Below are 14,291 nucleotides of genomic sequence, written 5' to 3' on the forward strand. Positions count from 1 at the left end.
GCATAATACCCTCTAGGTCCATCCATGTTATCACAAATAGCAAGGTTTCCTTTTTTATTGCTGAATAATATTCTGCTGTGTGTGTGCACTCATGTATGTCCTCCTGTGCGGATATGCACTTCTGTCCTCCGGCCCCTACAGAGCCGCCCGGGGCGTGTCCTGCCACCTTTCCCCCCCGTCCAGCTTCTGTGTTTCCTCGTGCTCTCTGCATGTGTACCACTTCATCTGAGGGTGGACATCTAGGTGACTTCTGTACCTTGGCTGTTTCTCATAATGCTTCAGTGAACATAAGGTGGATATATCTTTTCCAACCACTATTTTTGTTTTCTCTGAATAAATATCCAGAAAATGGAATTGCTAGATCATATGGCAGCTCTAATTTTTTTCTATCATTTCTTAACGTGTGTCTGATAGTGGCATTCCTAAGGTTACAAGACAGACATATTGGGCTGTCGCTCTGAATCCATGTTTATTAGTACACAAGCCTTTTATCTTGTAAAATAAAAACCTAGGACCTTAGAATCTGGAGACTGGGGGGAAACAGAAGAATCCAATGATACAGTAAATGATTTACCCCCCTCTTCTCTCTCTTGAGGCCCACCTAGTCACTTCCTTCCCCCACCCCTCCTTCTGTCCACACTTGCTGCTCTGGTTCTTGCTATTCACCTCACACCCATCATGCAAACAAGTCACCAGTTGCAGAGGAGCCTGGCTTGCGTTTTGAAACATCATGTTTACAGCACAAAAGGAATCCAAAAAAAAAGGAGAGGATAGGCAAACCAAAGCAGGTCATTCCTGGGGAGAAGGAAGGGCATGCCCCTCTCTCAACAGGTGACCCCATTGGTGGAGTTGGTTGGGACAGGGGGCCGTTCAGTGACTTCTCTCCAAAGGCAGGTCTGTTGAGTGGAGCATATGATAGCCTAATGCGGACTCAGGATTTGTTGGTCACTTATTTACTACTGGCCAGAGCCTAAAGCAGAGGAACAAAGAACCTTTCGTGCAGTGACCAGACCTCCTTTGACTTGCTGAGGGACACAGTGACCTTGGGCAGAGGTCACTGCAGGGTGTTTGGTCAGGTCAGACAGCAGGAGTCCTGGAAGGCAGAGCCCACCATCCCTCTCTGTGGGAGGCCTGCCCGGGGAGGTCAGGGAAGGGGACTCACCTCTCAAGATCCCCGGGGCTCCAGAATCCTGTGGGAGGGCTGGGCGTCCCCTTTGAGTTCCCAGCCTGCATGGTAGTACTTGCAGTGCTAGAAATTATTCAAAGCTGTCTTCTCCGGGGACAAACTGTACATGTTTTCTTGCTTTCTTGCTGTGCTCTAAAATCCCTTCACTCACTTGTAATTATTTAAGATTTTTAATTGTAAGACTGTTGTTTAAACATTTGTATCTTGGTTTCATTTTTCACTTTTGGTATTTTGAAATCAAAAAACATTCATTCCATCCCACTCAGACTAAGGGAAGACGATCATTTGGCTTGTTTGTGTTCAGGGTTGGTTTTTTTTTTTTTTTAATGTGATTTGTTTATTTTCTTAGAATGGGGTGGAGGAGGGAGAAGCAAATGCCAATGATCCCAGGAAAATGAATCGAAAGCGACTTTTATTGCAGTAGAAAGCCAGATAAATATCTATTTTTTTTCCTGCTTCAGGTCAGAAACCCTTCCCTTGTCAAAAATGCGATGCCTTCTTTTCTACCAAATCTAACTGTGAACGCCACCAGTTGCGCAAACACGGAGTTACCAACTGTTCCCTGAGAAGAAACGGGCTTATTCCCCAGTCAAAAGAGAGTGATGTTGGACCCCATGATAGCACAGGTAGTGCTTCCAGGTGATGGAGAGGAGAGGAACAGAGGAGAACCGATCACTTAGCCAAGTTAACCTTGCTTAGCTTCCTGGCAAACTCCAGCCCTCCAAAGCATGGCAGGCTGCCTTTGCCACTTCCCTGTAGGACCCCATAGTCCAGGAAGGTGGGCCCTGGCCAGGGCTGGGAGCATGCAGCCAGCCGGTGGGGATGTGGGAAACCGTGGCAGTGCCCCTCAATTGCTTTTCTGACTACTAGGGAAGATCTGCCCTCCCAGCAGACCTCTTTGTTCAGACTGTGGGCCCCGCTGGAGGTGGGACATGAGGGAGGGTGTACAGTTTTAGCCCTTGGTAGCAACACAACATCCTTAAAGGCTTGGGGTGTTTTCCTCAAGCCCAGCCTCTGCTGAACCCCGCTGAGCAGGGACGGGCTCACCAGATGTCAGGGTATTGCAGGGACTGGGGATGCCTGGCCCCTGTCAGGGACAGTGGGGTGTGGTGTTTCCTTTTCAATAACTCTCTTCCCAGTAAAACAAAACTTTGTCTTGTTTGAAAAAAGCACTCTGCATGTCCTTTCCTTAATCACATCTCTGCTTGACCTGAATCCGGGTATTATTCTCCTGTGCTGATATGCGCTTCCTTCCTCCAGCCCCCTACAGAGCAATTAACAGCTGCCCAGTGAGTCTCCTGCCACCTTTTCCCCCTTACAGCTTCTGTATTTACTCATGTTCTCTATTCAGTACATTGGTTATCTGCAGCTGCTGGGGGTCAGCACTCTCACCCCCTGAGGCAATACACAAACCGGCTCCTGCAGGTCACTTAGACACGCAGGTTCCTCGCCATTGGTTAATCACAGTCTCACCGGTATGGATTCAGTTCTGCAAATCTTGAAAGCTTGCCATTCCATTGCTTAAAGCTGATGAGATTCTCCCCAGGTGTATTTTTCTAGGGTTGTAATTCTGTCCTGTGCTTTTTCTCCCTCAGAATTGGGTGGAGATGGGGTGCTGTGTTGTGTGGGAGTCCTCCACCCAAGGCAATGTGGACTTTAATCTCAGGCCCCCTTGTCCTTATCTCCATTATTTACTCAGGGAGGGGCACATCTGGATGGGTAGCATGTCCAGGAAGAGGATGTGATCCGGAACCCTCTGCTTTTTAAACTTCATACCTCCCACTGAGCCCTGGTGAGACAAGCCCTTGAACTGCCAGACCCTTTAGTTAAAATCAAACCCTCTAAGGGTATAAGAATGTAGGCTGGTTTGCTGGCTCCACCCCTAGCTTGCAGTCCCACATAATTTGCCAGGATCTTTGAGGAAAGAAAGATGTGGATGCCCACAGAATCTTGCTGTGACTTGGATCCCCTTGAGCCAGAGGTGGTGGATGATCTGCTGTTCAGCCCCAGGAAACACAGAGTGATGCTGGCAGAACCACTGCTCTTAATGTTTAACAGTGGGTGCTGCGTGACCTGGTGGCAGCCCCATTTAGAAAGTGGCTATGTGATTTTACCCGCAGTGATTCCAAAGGAGGGCGAGCCTCAGACAGTCGGGGTGGTCGAGGGGTGCCCTTGACTTCCAGATTCCACAGACAGGTCTTAAAGAGTCATGACCGGGTGCTGGATGCGTACATGGAATTCACCTTCTCGATCGCACTGAGTAGTACCAAGCCTGGGACTCCCGCTGACGCCTAAGGGGGCTTAGGCTGCCGTAGAAGCCCACAGACACCAAGCTGATCGGAATTTGTATCGTAGCTTTGGTTCAGCACCAAGTTTTACATTGTGGGTGCGTCTAGTTTTTAAATATTTGTAGTTAGGGGTTTCATTTTTCCAAGTCCCATCAGAGTCCTTCCTCACCTCCACCCTGTAGGTTTTCTTTAAAGGAAAAAGCCTCTGGAAAAAGAGAAGTCACTGGAAGTTTTAATGTGAGACCAGCAAAGAGAAAATATACGTTTGGTTTCATTGTGGCCACAATCCATGCTGGGAAAGAGGACTGAGATTTAAGAAGGGGAGGAACGGGGTTAGGGAGGTGAGGTTCAGTGATTTCAAGAAGTTTTCAAACCAGGTGAGAACGATGGAGGGGTGATGGTTTCCTTCAGGCGCTCCCTCCCATGGAGTTAAAAGTGGGGCCTTAGAGGAAGACCATAAAAAACAAAGGCAGGAAATGACCAAGGAAGTTCTGGAGTTGGTTTCCAGGCTTATATGCCTGGGTTGCATTTTCTCCAAATCCCTAAACGTGTTTTATAACGTAGGTCTGACTTTTTCCATCACATGAGGTCTTTCACAAAAATACACCCTAGATCTTCCCCAAAGGAACGTGGGAAAGGCTGTGGTGGGAGCAGTTCTGCTCACAGGGGCACACTGCTCATTCAGGGCTGAACTGGGCTGCCGCACGCGTTTCTTACAGCCAGAGGTACCAGGGCTCGCTTTGCCCCGGGGGAATTCTTGCATGTTTTTTTTTCTCCTCAGATGATGCCTTTAGGAGCCTTCATATTTGTGGGCACCTACATGTGACTTTTTAAATCAGCATAAGTGTGAAATTTTTTGAACTGCCCCATAATGGTTGGTCCCGCTTAGCAGCCCAGAAGCCCTAGGTGCTTCTTGGTAGGTGAGGTACAGTCAGAGCAACCCGAACAGCCTTGCCCCTGCCCAATCAGGTAAGGTATGTAGGTTGGTGGTTTTTCACATCGGCTGAGTAACTTGGAACTTCGAGAAGACAGTAGACACTTCATTGTCGAGCTGACGTGGAAGTCCCCACTTTCCTGTAGGAAGAGGCAGTGCTGTCCAGATTCTGTCTGCTTCCTTAGCAGTGTTCTTAGGTGTAGCACCACAAGAGAGGGGCAGATAGGGACAAAGAAAAAAGGCATTAGATTGAGGTAGGTAGCATTGATTATAAAAAGTCATTGATTATAAAAAGTCATTGGTTGAGGAGGGCAGGGATCAAAACAGGACCTGGTATTATGAGCTGGGTGTTCACTAGATGAGGAGAAGAGGTTAAGCCTATTGTTCCCAAAAATCACTAATAAAAGTTGCTTGGCCCTTGAGGGGCCGGGGCTGCCCTGCTAACACCCTCCCCCTAGTGGAAGTTTGGTAGAGCACAGCCAAGCCCCTTCGTTCACCAGAAGTTGGCCTTTCATTGAATTCAGGGTGAACGCTGCATTACCCACACTAAGGAAAGACCCAGGAGTTAGAATGATCTGATCTTAGTGTGTTTACTTGGGTTTAGTTTCAGAATCCATTATGATTTTTCCCCCACGATCATCTTAATATATTCTATAATTGAAATTTAAAATAATCCATGTTCTTTAGTGAAAAAAAGTTGATAGGAGAAACCACCTAGAATGTACTGGAGCAAATAGGAAGTAACCAGAAATTAAGCCTCTTATTTAGTAACTACTACAAAGCCAACAAGTAAGAAACTGAGCGTCTTATTTTTTTTTACTGAAGAGTTTATACCAAAATCCATTTACTAACTGCTCCCTATTGGAATGATTCAAGAAAATGAGCGCCTGGTTTATCCTTAGGATATGGCCTAGGCATTGGTATGTATAGCTCAGGATTCATCTTCTTTAAACTTGTGGATAATTTTTTAAAATCACTGTCAGAAATTTTATAGCCACACCATAATTATTTGTTTTCCTTCTGAAACCTCTTGAGATACTCAGACAGTGGCTGCCAAGTGGCACAGGCAGAATAAAGCCGATGAAATTATGTCAGTGGAAGTGCCGAGCAGATGGTGGGAGGTAAACCGAAAGCCCGAGGCAGGTGTGCCCCGAGAGGGCTGATGCCCGGTCCTTCGCCTGAGCCCAGGACCAGCGTGCTGGCAGACGACCCAGCACGTGAATCAGAGCGATGGACGTGGGTGGACATGGCTGTACGTCAAATCCTCCCAGTGAGGGTCCGGGGGAGGTGCGAGTCCACTGGCCCACGCACTGTGCAGTCAGGGCTCTCCCATGATGGTGCACGTCTCATGCGTGTGCTGTGAAACAGCGACTTCCTTTGGCCAAATAGATTGGGCATCAGATCTGTAGTTAAACAGTAGGTCTTGGCAGACAGCTTCACTGCTGTAGCATGTAAATTAAAAGCTCGGTAAGCCCTGTCCGACCTGAAGGGAGATGATAAATACTGCCGTCTGTTTCGTGTCATTAGCTTTGCCACGGTACCATCCCTTGAGGTCTTAAAAACTGACGGACTCCCTCCCTTTGGTTTCACTGTAGAGAGTGGACAGGCAGGAACAACTTGAGTGACAGAGATGCTTCCACTCCCTACGTGGGGCCCTGACAGGAGCCAGGGAGCCTCGCCGGTGTGCACCTGTCTCCTTTTGCCTTGGAACTCCACGTGGAAATTAGGCGTCAAGCCAGAGCATGTACTATATCGCACTTTGGGCCATTTCGTCATGAGATCCCGTGTTTGGGGTGGTTCTGTGTCTGTTGCATGTTTGTATAATCTCTGCATTCAGAAATAACTTACAGCTCAGCTTCCTCAGCCTCCCTCGCACTGCGAATCTCTGGAATGCACCAACTCTCCTCTCGCCATTCCTTCTGTCTGTGCTGCCCGCAGTCGCTCACACCTCCCTGGGGCCTGAGCATCCCTGTGTGCAGCAGGGGAGGGCACCCAGCGCCGCCAGTGGGCAGAAAAGGGGAGTGCAGCCAGCCCTGTGACCCCAGCCTTGTATATGTGGAAGGCCTTTCTGCCTTTTATAAATTAACCCCAGATTCATTTGGGCCCTCGGGGATGATATAAGGGGTGATGATTTGAGGTGGGTCCAGCTGAGAATCACAACAGAGCCCTTGGAAGGGGCACGTGTGATGGCGTTTGGTCTCAATCCATGTTCCTGTGCTTGCTCCCACAGACAGCCAATCAGACGTGGAGGCATCATCCACAGGAGGCGAAGTGCTGGACCTCACCTCTCGGGAGAAGGACCAGCCGTGGTCAGAGGGGGCCCCTGAGCCCAGCCAGGTCAAAGAAGAGCTCCCTGTGGAGGAGCTGACTCAGGGAGCGGCTGAGCCTGTGGATGGGGAGGAGCGGGGAGCCGAGGAGAGCCCAGAGCCTGAGGGGAAGCACAGTGCAGAGGACAGGGATGAGGATGCAGATGGCCCGGAGGAAGACACAGTTAGCAACAAGAGCCTGGACCTCAATCTTGCCAGCAAACTGATGGGCTTCAAGCTGGCCGAGGGCGGCTCTGGTGCTGTGGGCAGCGGAGGCCCGGCCCCACAGGACCAGAAGCACACCTGCAGCACCTGTGGCAAGAGCTTCAAGTTCCTCGGGACCCTGAGCCGCCACAGGAAGGCCCATGGCCGTGAGGTGCCCAGGGAGGAGAGTGTGCTCCTGCGGGAGGGCCAGGGAGAGAGTGAGGGGGCTGAGGGGTCGATGCCTGTCCCCGCTGCTATTGCCCCTGTCCCAGAGCCGGAGGAGAAGCCTGAGCCCCCGGCCGAGGGGGAGGCCATGTCGGAAGGCACATCAGAGAAGCGGAGTGAGGAGGCCGAGGGCACCTCTGATGGGGAGGGCACAGCTGAGAAGAAGTCCTCAGAGAAGAGTGACGACGACAAGAAGCCAAAGACAGACACCTCCAGAAGTGTGTCCAGCAAGGCAGACAAGAGAAAGAAGGTCTGCACCGTGTGCAACAAGAGGTTCTGGTCTCTACAGGACCTGACCCGGCACATGCGGTCCCACACGGGTAAGAGTGGCCTAGCCTCTGGGGGGCCTGAGGTTCTCTCCGGGGGGGGGGGGGGGCACCCGTTCCCCGGCCTACTAAGTGGGGGCCAGTTTGGTTCCATTCCTTCCCTCTGGCCCACCTATCTGGAGGATGTGCCTCCCCAGAAGCAGTGAGAAAGAGGCAGAGCAGTGACCGGTGGCTGAGAGAAGCGGCGGAGCTCGCACATGCACCCGTTGAGCCCTGCACACTGGGAGTCCAACAGGCTGTTTCCTGAGCACCTGAAACATACAGGCTCCTGACAGGGAGCTGTGGGGTGGGCCCTCAGCAGTGCTGTTCTTGAGAGCACCTTGATCAGTTCCCCTGAGCCTCAGACTTCCTGTCCTTAGAATGGGGGCAAGGGCTGCATTGGGCCCAGGGTGTTATCAAGTCCTGAGCCTGGAAGGACTGGGCAGTGTGGCCTGGGGAACAGGTAGTAGGGTCAGGTGCTCTCTGGGGCTCTGTTTGGAGGCTCCTGGGTTTATCTTAGGATGAGGCTTCAGGTGGGAAGTTTGCCCACGAGGGCCTTTTCCTGTCTTGGCTGTAGGCCCATTGGAGGTGGTGGGGGGTCTGTTTTCCCTCCTGGAACTCACGGGATATGAGGTTGAGGTTACAAACCCCATACTAGAGGCTATAGTTTTGGTAGAAAGTAGGAGACCTGTATACACTCATGAAGCAAGGAGATGCAAGCATATTGCCCCCCGTTTCTGGGGTGGGGGGGACAGACCCTGGCCTTAGATTGGCTTTCCTCCTACCTCCCAGCCAGCAGGGTGCACACACATGCTCCCCACACACTGCCCCACCTCATGTGGTCCGTTCTGCCCTGGGCTGGGGGGTTCGGAGGGCTCTGGGGCTGGCCTTCCTCCAGAGAGGTATTCTTGGGCTCCTGGCAGGTGGGGTCTTAGCTGCTCACGGCCTGGTGTTTTCGAGCCAGAGGGAAGCCCCAGCTACTTGGTATCAGGACACACACTGTCTCGTGCCTCTGATGGAGGAGGTACCACTTTTGGTAGAGCCCTCAGGAGCGGTAGCTGCCCCTGTGGGAGGGAGCTGCTGCTGTCCTTCCATGAGAACCTGGCTCCTGGATGAAGAGATGGAAGGAAAAGGGAAGTCATGCCTGGCGCCTGGCATGTCTGCTTCCCTATGCTGCCAGTTCCAACAAATAAGAGGGTTTCCCTGCATAGGACAGAGTCCTGGCCCCTGCCTCCTGCTGCCCCTTGCCTTTCTCACATGGCTGCTCTTGGGCAAAGCCAAGAGGTGTTACTGGTGGCCTTACCATTAACAGACCTAACATCTTTCCCTCATTACTTCAGGAGAAAGGCCATACAAATGTCAGACATGCGAGCGAACCTTCACCTTGAAGCACAGCCTGGTTCGCCATCAGCGGGTCCACCAGAAAGCCAGGCACGCCAAACATCACGGGAAGGACAGTGACAAGGACGAGCGGGGGGAGGAGGACAGTGAGAGCGAGTCCACCCACAGCGGCAACAACCCCGTCTCGGAGAACGAGGCCGACTCAGCTCTGCCGGCCAGCAACCACGTGGCTGTCACCCGGAGCCGCAAGGACAGCCTGGCCAAGGACACCAGCCGCAGGGAGGACCGGGCTGTGGGTCGGACGGCTGGTACCCTGCAGGCTGAAGCTGGCAGGGGTGCGCCCAAGGCCTCTCCCCCAAGCAGCCCCAAGGAGCAGGTGCCTCAGGGTGACCCTGACCCAGAGAGCCCGGTGGCCCTCGTGCAAGACCTGCTGGAGCTGAACGGCAAGAGGCCTTCCCACCCTGGCCTGGCCACCGATGGCACCTCGCCACTGCTGGGAATGGAGTGACGGCTCCTGCTGCCCCCGGCACACAGACAGGCAGCAGGGCACAGTGCCCTGAATGGACGTTTCATGAGGTCCCCAGAGCCCTTCAGCTGTTGGAGAGAGGTGAGCCGGAGAGGGCCAGCCCCCTCGGTGCGTGGCTGCACCGTGTGCCTGCTCGGGAGACCAGCACAGACAATTCGAGTGCCTTAACTACTTACTGGCCCTTCACTGTCGTCCTGGGTGTTGTGTTGTTCCAAATGACTTTAAAACACAAAGAAGATATTGTAATGAATTATTTGGAGAGAACCTTTCATTTAAGCATTAACGTGACCTTCTGTGTTGCTGTGTGAGAGCTTGTTTCAGCGAGTCTGTGATAGTAATGTTTGTTCTGTGAGCTGGAAACAGAAAAAAAAACATGTCCTTGGACACCCACAGCCAATAACTGGAAGAAAATGATGTGAATTTCACATAAATTACCAGGGGTAATATGGATGAAACGCTCATTTCTCAAGTAGACTTTTTTTTTTTTTTTTTGTCTGCTATATGGTGGTGGAGCAGTAACTTCATCCTTGGTATTGCAGGGTGTAGTTGATGGAGGTTTCCAGTTTGGTTCAGGTCCAAACCAGGACAGATTCTAGCTTCCACCTCATACCTGTTCCCACTCTTTCAGCATTAGACAAGCCATTTCCTGTTCAAGACACTCAAGATATTCTTAACTTACAGAGAAGAGTTACCCCGGCAACTTAATGTATGGAGAACACACACAGATGTCATGTATCTGGTTCCCCCCTTTTGATATATATATAATTAATATTATTATTATTATTATTTTTAGTTCATCAGTTTGCTGGTCTCTGTAGTCAGCAGAAACAAATGGGCAATATTTGTCCTGGAGACCTGGGTGCCCGGGTCACTCATAAGCATCTGCCCGTAGCTTTCCTTGCCACCCTAGGGTGGGAGCTCTTCTACTGTACTTACACAAGCCTTTCTTCTGTGACTGCAGACTCCAGCAGGTTCTCCACATGTGGCTGAGGAGCAGCTCAGAGGGGAGAGTGAGGGTGCATGCACCCGGGGCTTCTGAGGAAGCCAGGCAGTGAGGAGACCTGCCACTCACTGGTCTTCTGCCAAACCCAGCCCAGCCTTACCCGCGTGTGCTACTGTCATTTGCAAAGCGAGAAAATACTACTACTGGTAATAAAACTGCACATGCAAGATTGAAGATGAGACAGATTTATATTTACCTTCCTGCGATTTGGGATTGGTGCTTGAAGATAAACATGTTTCTAGTGTCTGAAATAACGAACCCCTGGGTGCAAAATGATAGGATTTTTTTTTTTTTTAAGCATCCTATGCAGGCAATAGACTTCCCTCGCTGCAGGTGCCAGCAGTGAAAAGAAATAATCCTACTGTAGCTGAGCTTCTTCAGCATCCTGTCCTGCAGCTGGGACCTCCAGGACGCCCGAGGCTTAGTGTGGCCGGGCCTTCTGTGCTGCTCCACCCTCAGACCCTCTTGCCTTGCCCTGGGGGGGCCCCCGAGTGCACCTCCTTCACACTCAGTGTAAGTGTGCAGCAGAGGCACGTGGACCCTGTTCTCCCACTTCCTCACCAGTTGCTGGTGGCCAAAATCCAACCACCCAGACTTCAAAGGAAGATACATAGTCTTGAATTAATGAAAAGTGACATCTTTGCATGTGAAGGGAAAGACGTTGAGGTATATATGTATAACTTTTAACTGTAATAGGGATGTATGAACCAGTCTCAGAACGAGGTTGTTACTTGCTCTAGATGAATGCACATCAGAACCAAGGATCCCTGTATCACTTCATACCCAGTGTGGTCTGCTTAGTTAAAACCAGTCCATGCATCCCTTAATTTTTTTTATGATGATTGTTGGTATTTTTGTTATTATTTGGGGTTTCTAGTTTTGTTTTTTCTTTGCAACTCTCCACACTAAAACTCGCAACATTGTGGAGAGAGGCCGTGACTTAACTCTACGCTGCAGTGAGATGTAGCAGGAACCGCCCCAGCAGTGCTGCTGGGGCTGCCGCTCGCAATAATCACTATTGATTTAAAGCTTTATTTAGCCTTCCTCTGTGCCCTCTTAGTCAATAAGGTCTTGCCACATTTTATTAGTGAGGTTGAGAAATGTATTGTTTGTTGTTCTGCCCCTTCCCCTGTATTAAACTGTGAAATTTGTGATTTGTTTAAACTCTGGGTGAATCATAGCTTAGTTGCATGTCCAGCTAATTTGTTTCTATACATTTTGTTTGATTCTCTTTCTCCTCTCAGGGCTTTTACAAAAAATATATATATATGGATCTTCTGAAAAGTTTTTTGAGGTGCAAGTTTCTCTCTCGTTTTTCTCTTTGATTTGTGGACACAATGCTGAGATTCAATCACTACATGAAACTTCTGGCTGTGAAAACAAAACAAAACCCCAAAGGGCTGTTTCTTCACGCAGCCCGGGGGAGCTCTGTGACAGTCGGATGCCGGTTTCAGAAAGATTCGTCGTACCCTCACCCTCTGTTCGTCTTTTCTCCCCTCTCTTTTCTTCAAGAAGGAAGTTGATCCTAGTGATTTCAGCCCATGCATTAAACAGGAAACGATAATAAATATGTAGAATTCATATTTTTCTAAAGGGAACTTAAAAACTGCTGCTACATATTATGTACAAAACTGGTTTATGCCACATGAACAGAATCACAAGTTTAGTTTTGGTACTCTTGTTCCTCTTTGTATTCAGTTGTATAGTACTTTCAAATTCAAAATGAAAAGAAAAGCTGTTCTGTATCAAACCATCTAAGCAATAAATGTTATATTTTTAAAACGGCAGATTGCTTGTCACACAGTTCTGTGATTTGCTGGGTCCCATCAGTTTGTCCTGCTTCCCGTCAGCTGGGCGCCCGTGGTCCCTGCAAACACTCCGTCCCCTGGAGGCTCCTCAAACTCAGCCACAATTGTGGGGCCGCCTGGGGCAAGCGCCTGGTCAGGAAGCGCTTGCACAGGGTGGCCCCTCCCAGGGCCAGTGGGTGGGCCCAGGTGGGTTAGCAACAGCTAAAGCCAGGGATTCTATCTTCTGGGCAGCAACTGCTGAGAAGTGTGCTTTGCCCTTTCCCCCTCTTGCCAGTTACAAGGGATAGGGTTGCCCCTGTTGGGGGGAGAACCCCCATAATTCAAGGGAGGGGCCTGGGTGGGACAGTGATCCCAGGGCTGGGGAAAGAGGAGACCCAGACACATGTTTGCAGAAGGTCTGTTGTCAAAGCAGCGAATGAGCATTAAAGTCCTGAATGCTGTAAGCCAAGCTCTCAAAGCGCAGCTCTGGAGGAACCTGGACTGGGAGGAAGCTAGTCGTGGACAGTGCTGGCCGTGCTGGGTCCCGAGTGCCAGGCCTCAGCAAGATGAGACTTGCAGTGCACTCTGGCCCTGAAGGCCTCCTCTGCGGGGGCTCTGCTGCTGGCCTGCACCCCGCACCCTGCACATTGGCCCCAGGAGGCTGGCTAGGCTGGAATGCCATTGAGGGGTGCCGACTTGTACTCGGTGAAACAATCAAAGCAACTCAGGAATGGTTATGACAGAAACAAGCAGCTCACAAGACACATGCCTCCCAACCTCTCCCGTTGGGGGGTGGTGCTGGTGGCCACCAGTGAGCACCATTTCCAGGCCCCACGTGGATGCAATCATTTTCCTGATGGAACGTGGACTGGCCTTGGTCAATGTGAGGGCGAGCGGGCAGCGGAGTGGGGTAGGAAAGACTCCAAGTGTGGAGGTGGGGAAGGCCCTCACCCACCTAATGCCACAGCTTGCGAGACGCCTGGTCAGGAAGCGCGTGTTGGGAGGAGGCATGTGGGAGGCAAAAAGATGGAATTCATCGAGTTCTGCCTGTCAGGAAGCAATCTGATGTGAGCACATGTGCCCCTCTGGGCTGGTGCTTCCCCCACTTCTGGGTGTGAGCTGGCTGGGGCAGCCAGGACTGGGCTGCCCTTCCCTCCAGCCACCCGGCCCCCGCCCCACCCTCTTCCATGGCCCCTCACTCAGGCCTCTCACTGGCTGACACCTGACAGACAGGGAGGAAGCCCAGGTATGGGGTTACATCCAGTTCCCAGGCAGTTGTCCCGAAAAAAGAAGGGAGTTAGGCATGTGCAGAAGCATTTTTTTGCAGAATTTATTAACTCCAATAATGATTGAGCCTCATCATTAAGAACAATGCATTTATTGAGTTTTAAAAAATGGGTTTGGGTGTTCTCATCTGCTCTGCCTTCAGAGCCCAGTCGAGCACAGGGAGCCCTCACAGACGGGCGGCCCTGCCCGAGGCCGTGCTGCTCTGCCTCCTCCCTTCAACCCCCTTCTCCACGTAGACGTGACTTTCCCGGTTAAGAGAGGAAAATGAAAGGAGCTTATGTTTAAAAATCAGTTTTACCTCTGTAGTCGTCAATCCTTACTAAGGCCTGTGACCTAAACTGAGCCTTGAGGTCGTTCTGGTCTCCTGTTCCAGTTCAGGATCCAGACGACCTTGATCATGCCTCTTCCACAGAGCGTTTGCTGGGCAGTCACTGAGCCAGGCACTGTCCCGGGCACAGAGAACACAGCAAGGAGCAAAGATTTCTTTCCTGTGAAAGTTGGGTTTTAACAGTGGGAGACAGCAGGCAAACCAGACAAGGGATACACAGAGATAGTGCAAAGTCCAAGGGGAAGGGTAGGCTGTGAGGGGCAGGGCCCAGAGGAGATGGGCAGGTGGACCAGAGAGGTCAAAAGACAAGCAGTAAGAAAGTCCCTGCCCAGCCCTGGCCAGTGTGGCTCACTAGGTTGGAGGGTCATCCTGTAACCCTGATACGGCCGGTCCTGTCCCCAATCGGGGCACATGCCCAGGTTTCAAGCTTGATCCCCACACTGGGGTGCATGCAGGAGGCAGCTGATCAGGTGTTTCTCCTCACACTGATGTTTCTCTCTCCACCCCATTTCCCTCTTCCTCTTCCCCTCTCTCTTGAATGAGAATAAAACAAACTTTAAGAAAAAGAAGG

At 51.0% G+C, this 14,291-nt stretch overlaps 1 protein-coding gene across 5 annotated transcripts in view; it reads left to right on the forward strand.

The window, feature by feature from the left end:
• The window catches only part of RREB1 (ras responsive element binding protein 1), a 178,234-nt gene extending 166,129 nt beyond the window's left edge, over positions 1-12,105 (forward strand). For 4 of the 5 annotated variants that reach the window (XM_036026522.1, XM_028511736.2, XM_036026523.1 and 1 more), the window contains 3 exons: positions 1,648-1,812; positions 6,639-7,463; positions 8,789-12,105. In XM_036026522.1, the coding sequence (XP_035882415.1) occupies positions 1,648-1,812; positions 6,639-7,463; positions 8,789-9,297 (1,499 nt within the window). In that variant the 3' untranslated portion in view covers positions 9,298-12,105. The remainder of the gene's footprint in view (positions 1-1,647; positions 1,813-6,638; positions 7,464-8,788) is intronic. The other variant, XM_036026524.1, reaches the window with a different exon arrangement.
• Positions 12,106-14,291: the final 2,186 nt, after the last annotated feature.

This window comes from Phyllostomus discolor, chromosome 5, assembly GCF_004126475.2.
Source record: "Phyllostomus discolor isolate MPI-MPIP mPhyDis1 chromosome 5, mPhyDis1.pri.v3, whole genome shotgun sequence".
NCBI classification, from domain to species: Eukaryota; Metazoa; Chordata; class Mammalia; order Chiroptera; family Phyllostomidae; genus Phyllostomus; species Phyllostomus discolor.